This window comes from Papilio polytes, unplaced genomic scaffold, assembly GCF_000836215.1.
Source record: "Papilio polytes unplaced genomic scaffold, Ppol_1.0 DF823912.1, whole genome shotgun sequence".
NCBI classification, from domain to species: Eukaryota; Metazoa; Arthropoda; class Insecta; order Lepidoptera; family Papilionidae; genus Papilio; species Papilio polytes.
In genome coordinates, this window is record NW_013525292.1 from 588,787 (window position 1) to 597,914 (window position 9,128).

General features: G+C 34.0%; 1 protein-coding gene across 1 annotated transcript in view; it reads left to right on the forward strand.

Moving 5' to 3' along the window:
- The first annotated feature begins 5,536 nt into the window (after window positions 1–5,536).
- The window catches only part of LOC106102686 (synaptic vesicle glycoprotein 2B), a 10,022-nt gene continuing 6,430 nt past the window's right edge, over window positions 5,537–9,128 (forward strand). Inside the window, exons 1-3 of the mRNA XM_013282236.1 lie at window positions 5,537–5,619; window positions 7,937–8,095; window positions 8,446–8,608. Coding sequence (XP_013137690.1) covers window positions 5,556–5,619; window positions 7,937–8,095; window positions 8,446–8,608 — 386 coding nt within the window. The 5' untranslated portion in view covers window positions 5,537–5,555. The remainder of the gene's footprint in view (window positions 5,620–7,936; window positions 8,096–8,445; window positions 8,609–9,128) is intronic.

Genomic DNA, 9,128 nt, shown 5'->3' on the forward strand with positions numbered 1-9,128 from the left:
CTATCGGCAGCGGTCGCTTCGCCATTTCAGCGGATTCATGTGGCTGCTTGCTGGTTTGCCACTTTATGATATAAAAAAAACAGGGCGGACTTCTGGTGGCATCGATAAAAAATGATAGACCATGTGATTTTAAAAACGGCGAAGTTTGCATACAACCGGTGACATATCTTGCAAATGCGTTTCAAGGAAAAAATTTAAGTGACAATAGTTTGAAATTCAAACTTGGTTATCGTATTCGAAACATATTTATTATGATTCCTTTTGACATAGTTAAGCTGTTTAGTGTCTGTTATTTAAACAAGGCTTCGTTTTTCACATTTTTTAGATATTATCTGTACAGTGACGTACATTGTTAAATTAAATTAATAATTATGTCATCAATTAAATTGTAACATTTTTCGATATGGCTATCGAATATTTTTTTTCTAAGCTCTATTAAGTTCTGGTCGAAATGTTTTTTTGCTAAAAGTCTTAATTAATAATATAACCATTACATCCTAATATACTAACTAAATAATAAAAAAAAACTAATACGAGTGTAATTTTAATGTAGTGCAGTATGTCACCGATCGATTACGTTCTTCGCCAGTTAAATTATTGTCTATAAATCGTCAAAATAAAACAGAACATTAGCATTCTATCGTTTGTCCCAAGGTTTTATTTTTTTACTGCTGGTACAGAGGTAAAACATAAGTAATCATTTTTTACACAAGTTTTGTAGCAGTAGAATAATTTTATAAAGAGGAAAGATTTGTATTTTTGTATACATTTAATAAAATAACTTAAAAACTACTGGGCCGATTTTAAAAATTCAGTCACCGTTAGAAAGGTAATTTATCTGTGAGTAACATAAGCTAATTCTAATGTCACGCAGGCGAAGTCGCGAGCAACAGCAAGTATAAAATAATAGTTAAAATTGAAGAATTTTTAAAATTGAAGAATTTAGGCCTAATTTAAGTCCCTTTCTCTTTACCACCCTTTTCTTATAAAAAGAGGATGGGATGGGGATGTGGATTTGACGGTGTAGGAGACGCGACGCATACGAAGGGGATATATCCTCTTTATGTGCGTCTCCTCCTCCGTCGGATAAAGGTAGGTAACGCATCTGCAATTGCGGATGTCTATGGGCAGCGGACGCTTCGCTATTTCGGCGGAATCAGATGGCCGCTTGCTCGTTTGTCACCTTATGATAAAAAAAAAAAGAAACAGATATTTTCTGGCCGGTCTGGAGTCGCGAGAAGTAGCTAGTTCTTAATATCTAGTCTAATTATAAGGTGTCATGTATCGTAAATTCGGGTCATTGGGCCGACGATTTATCAAGTGTTATCTTTTGACACTATATTGTATGTTTATATTTTCTTACAATTTTCGATAATAAAAATGCAATAAATTGCTTTGTTAATTTTATATTGCAGTTGCACTTGTATAATACTAGCGTACGTCCGCGACTCTGTCCGCGTGAATTAAAAAGAACAAAAGTAAGTAGCCTATGTGTCCATCCTGAATATCTTCTACATCTGTGCAAAATTTCATTCAGATCCGTTCAGTTGTTTAGGCTACAAATTCTAACAAACATCCATCCATCCTAACCTTTACATTTAAAATATCAGTAAGATGTAGAATTTGCAAAATTTGCTAGAAAACTATAGCTAACCATAACGGCTCAAAGTATATCGATGGAATGTGGCACAGATGTAAAGAATAGTCTCGAAGAACACAAAGGTACTAGGCTTTTTACGTTCCACGCAGACAAAGTCACGGGCAAAAGCTGTCTACCTATTATATAAAAGCGTGAAGCGTCATTGACAAACTACAAGGAATGTTGATTTTACGCCAAGCGAATCAAATTTAATAAAAACATTGTAGAAGACGTAAAGATAATGTTCTCACGAATATTCGCAATATTTCTCAGTAAAACGGTTGTTCATAGTTGTTACTAACGCATTGAGGATGTTTATACAACAGCAATATAACTTTCCCCACAAACAAACTCCATATCTTATAGAGGATTAGTTTTTGTTTGGATTTATTTGCATATGTTCAGACCGGTCTTAAACATTGTTATCACAAGATCTTATAAACAGTTTGATGTCAGAGAAATTATAAGGACGCATGCTAATAATATTTCGCGTGAAATAACACACAACAGTAATATAGCCTATAGGTTAAGCAAGGTAGGGGGCACAAGTCTGTGAAGTTCTCTCGAATAACAAAAGAAAGTGTCAAAATCTCGCCCTGGGCGCTAGTGGTGGCTAAGAATGCTATCACATCTTACTTTTAAAACTATGGGCGTCGCCATGATGATGGAAAATGGGACACGCCTATTTAAGGATAGTAATACCGGTGTGAAATAGTCTTTACAATTACACTCAAGGCCGGGAACCTTGATGAATAATATTTATCAACATTTACGTAATCGATGATAGCACGCTGTAGAATGTCAAGTTCAGGATTTTGTTGAAATTTTTTTAGTTAAATCGTCATTACAACAATTTCCTTCTACAGTTTTGACAAACCTTGGCAATCTTGCTTCCTTGATGTTGACAACAACTTATGGTCTCTCTCCCACATTAGGGTTTTAATCCAAAATATATACCCCTAAATTTAACGGCGTGGAAATATAAACCTAAAGCGTGACGTAAGTGTAGGGCTTTTTATTAAAAAAGGAGCTATTCGAAAATATGCTGTGATTGCTGACATCGGCAACAAAGAAGTGTGTGTTTACGCTTTATTATAATAGTATAGATATAGATTTCACGTACCGTTTTCTTTTTTTTTCGTGCCGCTAGTCCGCTAGCGATATTAGTCTTACAGGAAGGCCTAGATAAAGATCTTACGTGGACATAGTGAAGCTGGAAGTGCCCATTTAATGATAGTTAAGGAAGTTATGATTAAAAATGCTAAATTGATTCAATCGATGATTACTACGACGTGGGCGCGTCGGCCGCACACTGTCTTGTAGTTCTTCGACCCGTGTTTTAGACTGTTTTAACAATGCTTAATAAACATTGTTTCTGGGTGGTCTATCGCATAGACTGTTATAACCCCAATAAGGTAGAGGTACTAAGTATAGATAACCTACAATTACATGTCGTTTCGGTAATCAGTCAATGTGTTTTAATTAACTAATTACAAATAAACTTTCTGTGAAATGCATTCCGGTAATTTCTAAAGACTAAAAGCTTACTTTTAAAAGTGTGGGTTTTAATTGTAAGAAAAAAAAGCGCCATCTTTTGGTTCTAATTAGTTAGTTGTCATTTAAATAGCGCCTGTAGCAATAATTTTACATAGTTACACATACAAGATTTGTTGCTAAGTGAATCGCACAGGCGTATTCTTATAATTTGACAATAAAACAAATTAAGATTTGTAAATTAAAGAACCAATTCTAAGCTATGATACTGCGGAAATTTAATTTTGTCCCCCTTTTGTGGTTCAGATGTGATTATATGTTTAAAATACAAAGAAGAAAAAAAGTTACGTAAATAATTATTTTTCTTCAACTACTAAGTATAATGTATTTTATTGATAAACAGCCAATTACATTTATTTTTCTAGTAATTAATGACCTTAGTAATAACGAGTTGAATTTACTAGCTGTGTTAGTTTGATGCCATCTTTGTCGTCTTCTCCATTTCAAACAGAAAAGATTATAATATTAAATTGTAACTTTCTTCTAAACGTTATACAGACTTAATTCTAGTTCCTAGTGTTTAAGTAGCGTACAAAACCACACAAATACTATAGAAGTCTGAGAATACCAAAGCAGTACAGCAGCTAACACTTTTACCGCTAAACTGTAAGGGATACATAAATAAGACGTGCCATATTATAAGAGAATTTTGATCTTGGATGCTGTCCGCCAAGAAGATGAAGTAATTCTATAAATAAACGATCTTTGTTTGCTTTATTTACAGAAATGCTTTGTTTGAAATAAATGTTATTCTTAAAACAAGACAATTAAATAAGCATTATAAAACTTAAGACACTAAAAACAAAAAATTCTCAAAAAACAGTACACTAAAAAGTAACGACATAATTCCTTGAAAAAAGTAGCCCTCCCTTATTGTAGCTGTTATGTCTACATTGTACAATTATTATTACTTTGATGTCGGTGTCAGCCGAGGTATGCAGTGATATTTATACGTAAGGCTTTCTACATTTGTACCATAACAATTGACAATAAAAAGTATAGTAACGTTTAAGTAATGAATCTACATTGACTGACACCGACTTGTTTTTAGTCAGTGACAGCGTGCACACATCTGAAATTAAACTATCGCACGACTGTTTAGTCTTGCTCTGATTCCAATAAGTAAACTTATAATACACGTCCACCCAATTTAACTATTTACTTGCACAACTAAAAATCGAGGAGCGTATGCTCCATACTTATAAAGATGCGTTATACCGTTTTTTAGTTGTGCAACTAAACAATTGAATTGGATGCGGTACAACCGACAATCGCACAACAGTTTGGCGATAGTTAAAAGTGTGCGCCCGCTCTAATAGAATCTATGGTGTAAATGATACATTCAGTTAGAAAATTTTAAATGTGTTTGCCAAAACATCGTTAGACGGCGTGGCGTTATGAAATAGAGGAATTGGCCCAACACCAAAGGTCACATTTTATGTAGATAATTATTAACATATTTATATAGTTTTGATCCTAACGTGTTCTTCTGTAAAAGAAAGTAGATAGTTAAGATGAGTAAAGCATCATCACCAGTCTAACCAAGGGGTTGGTAAAAACCCTTTTTTTTAATTCCACAAAAAGTAAAGATAAATCGTTTTTAGTTATCTGTAAGAGTCTGATTTTGTAGCATTAATGTTTGTTTGTTAAAGTTTACGTTTTTAATTAAGATTTTTGATATCTGAATCAATATGAAGATACTGTTTGGTGAAAAGCTGCCCTTAATGTCGTCATTGTTTTCGTAGCCGATTTGGCCGCGTGTTAGCAATTTCGTTCCTATTTGGCAAACCGCCACATCTAAAATAATAACGCTCGGTAATACCGTTTGTAGCGAATCCAATGAACCTTTTATTAGGTAGCCATAACTAATGTGTTTTGGAAAACCGCTATGTATGTCGAACAATGCTGAAGATTTTGATATACGTTACCGACATTGGTAGGAGAGTTGCTGTACACGCTTTTCCGATCGTAAATATGACACGCACACTAAACAAAATTATCGCTAGTAGGAAAAATTATTTCCCGCAACAGTATTGAGTAATCACAAATAGAAGAAAAGCTTTTTTTGATGTGTTTTGTCAGTGATAGAAAATATTTACGAACATACGTATGCAACTAAATGATTAGAATAAAAAAATTAAACCCTGTTTATATTTTTTTAGGCTTTAAAATTACAAAAATCATAAAAACACCTAAATAGAAGCCTTACAGCATAACCAAAGTGACATTAAAATAAATTTATTTAAGCGATTTGACGACACGTCTGTTTAGTGTGCGCTGACCCGAACGTGACTTTGAAAATACCACATACAGCTTTATTCAGTGTTAATGCGTACATCGCGCGTGCGGCGCGCTCGAGACCATGGTGTGCGAGACCATAGAGAAAGAAGACCAGCTCCCGTTCGACGAGGCCTTGGAAAAGACCGGTAGTTAATAGACCATCTTACGTTGAAAGTGTAAAACGAAAGTCATGTCTTTGTGTCTGTTGTTATTGTCTTGAATTGAATCCTAATCGATTTATCAGAATTTTCCTTGTGTTAAGGGAATACAATGTTGAGGTATCAAATACAATATTATTTTTTACCAATATTATTTTAAAAAGGTTTAGATGGATTTAGTTGTTTTGCACAGATATTAACATAGTCTGAATACAGGCTACTTAATAAGATTTTTCTTATTTCTGTGAGGATGAAGTCGCAGGTAAACGCTAGTTAATATTTTCTATGAATCTATGCTTTCTTTGTTCCTTTACAAAATGCACTTATAAGAAAACAATTTTTTTAAGAAAAATAAAACCTATCATTTTTGTAGACTTCTAAAAAAATTCAAATAAATGAAAGAAGAAGAGATGAGATTCCGTTAATTAATTAACTAATCTAAATCCCATAAAAATGAACAAAAGGCGTCTGGTTTCCCTTACAAGTGTGTTAGATGTCAGGTAAAACCATTTCAGTTAATGTCTATTATGAAGCCTTGGCAATTACACCGCACAGTCATTATTCAAGAATACCACTTGCTATTGATCCAATTTCTATCTAAATCTGAGCAAAGCTCTTGAGAATGACGTATAATACGTCTAATAATATGAAGATCGATGATATGATATGATATCAGAATATAATTGATATCTTGTAATTGCCAAGGCTTCATAATAAACACTAAATAAGTTGACTAGGTTTAACATGACATCTTACGCATTTTTGTAAGGGAACGTGAACGAGAACGAGACTCGACAGTCTTTTGTTTATATTTTTTATGGGATCTCACTTCTTTTTGAGTTGTTAGTTAGTTATGAATGTGGAGGGGTACATCGGTAGAGGTAGACCTAGAAAGAGATGGATGGATTGCGTGAAAAGTGACATGATCAAGAAGGGAGTGATGGCTGATGACGGATGATAGAGTGCTTTGGAGGACGAAAACCCGGTGCGCTGACCCTACGGGAGTAGGATAAGGCACAGATGATGACTTCTTATTGGGTTGTTCCAAACAAAAATTGTCTTTTAAAACCAAATTAATTTGAACCTTTCTTTACCTCAAAATAAATCGTCTACAGGTCAAGATTGGCCATTTGTGTGAAATACTTGTATACGTTAATTTTAAAACATAGTTTAATTATATAAAAAACTTAATCAATCTCTTGTAATATGCACAATAAAACAATAATTGTGAAGGAATAATAACAAATTAAACTGTAACACTTTCTTTGTCTGATTAACACCTTTGTTCGATTTAAAATTAAATTAATTTGTTTGTTTTGACTTGACTTCATACCTGTTCAAACACATTACCTCGGTTTTAACAACTAAAACATATGGACAAAAAAAAATTTTTTTCTAAATTATTTTTGACCGACTTCCCAAAAGAAGGAGGTACTCAATTCGTCTGTATGTTTTTTTTTATGTGTGTTACGGCATAGCTCCGCCGCTAGTGGACCGATTTTGATAATTCTTTTTTTACACCGACATCAAAGTAATAATAATTGTACAATATAGACATAACAGCTACAATAAGGTAGGTTTACTATTTTCAAGGAACTATTTCGTTACTTTTTAGTGTAATGTTTTTTTTTGAGAATATTGTGTTTTTAGTGTATTTTGTTTGGAAGTCGGTTTCGGCCATATGATAAAATAACCAATTTCACAATTTAACGGTTAAAATATAAATGTATAATATTACGTATATTTTAACTGTCTATTGTATTTGGTACAAAGGTATATTAGAATTGTCTACAAGTATTTGTGGTTAGTATATAAAATGTTCTTTTTACGGTGTTTTGCCACGGTATAGAAACATGTCATCCTTTTTCTTTTCCAAAAAAACGTATATTTTACGGTCTATTTAATTCTTTAAAGAAAATAGTTGAATGAAAACCGTTAACTCTTCTATTGTTTTAAATCGTTGACAAGCCCTTGTAAACAAAATGGCTGCCATTTTTATATCTATGATAATTAAATTAGCACAATATTAAATGCATTTGATGGCCAAGTAAAACGGTTCACTTGGTTCCTTCTTCCGTATTACCCTTAAAACTAGAACATACACTTAGGATCCTTCTAGAAGAGTCCGTGCATGAATGAATTAATGAATGCTATGAAATTTAAAAATAAAACCTATGTTAGAATAACTGCTGGACTTACCAAAAAGGTTTATTAATTTCTTTGTAATCACGCTTATTTTTTTATAACATTTCCAGCCAGTCTGATTTGTTTTGTTTTTAATTATTGCTTATTTTTCTGTTGTCAGGCAATGGTATCTACAACATTCTGCTATCAGCGACTTGCGCGCTGTCATTACTGGCCATTGGTGCTGATCTGTTCGGCTTCAGTTTGGTGGTGGCGGCCGCGTGTGACCTGAACCTTACCGTGGCGCAGAAAGGAATACTCACTTCCACGCCTTTTGTAGGTTAGTGCACTAAAATGCGAATGGCATTAAAGTATTCCTTGAATACTTCATTTTGTCTGAAATAAGAATGTTGTGATCACAGTCATTGTGCTAGTATAAGATGCCAGTGCACAATGTCTTAATGTAACTGACGTTACGTAGTTAAGGTCGGCTTTTACTTGACTTCATGTTATTGTGTTATCATTTGTTTATATTGTAGCCAAACCGTAGCAAGCTTACTGAACATCCACGACGTGTATGGATTTTGGTTTGACAAGTCGAGTTCTCTTTTGAACGTGCCAAATAAAGTAATATCACTGTATCTTTCTCTTGTTTTTATAATAATGTAATTAACTAAGTTGTACTTACAGGTATTCTCCTGGTATCTTACATCTGGGGCTATGTTTCGGACACGCGGGGGCGGCGGGTCACACTACTCCTCTCTCTCACTTTCGGCTTCCTGCTATCCAGCGTCTGCAGCCTCTCCATCGACTGGATCTCACTGGGAGTCCTCAAGTTCTTGTCTGTTTGTTTGTAAGTTTGTGTTGTATTTTAATTTGCTGAATGTCTAAACGATCCCTACCCATAGACACCCGCGATTCAAACGCTTTGTCTACGCTTAATCGATGGAAGGCATAAAGGGAAGATTTCCCCTTGCTATGTGTCGCCTCCAACGTCAAAGCTACTTTCCCTTACCCTCCTCTCCTTAAAAGAAATGGGTGATAAAGAAAAGGACAAAAATTAAACCTCCGGTATTCACACTTACATATCAGACAAAACGCGTAATTTCTTCGATGTAATGAAAATAATATAAAACTTCCATTAAAAAAATTAAAATAATCAGTTAAATCAAGGTCTCTAATGTTGTGAATGTTGAAAACAAAAACAAAACCATTGTCCTTACGACATTACGGTCGTGCTATTGACACAAGGAATGTAAGGCTTGCTACACATGACGGCTGAAATTCATAAACGATCTAATTATTACTTTTTTGTTCTTCATTTTAAAGATAGACTCAAACTGAACTTAATACCTAGAAATAGGTGGATGTGC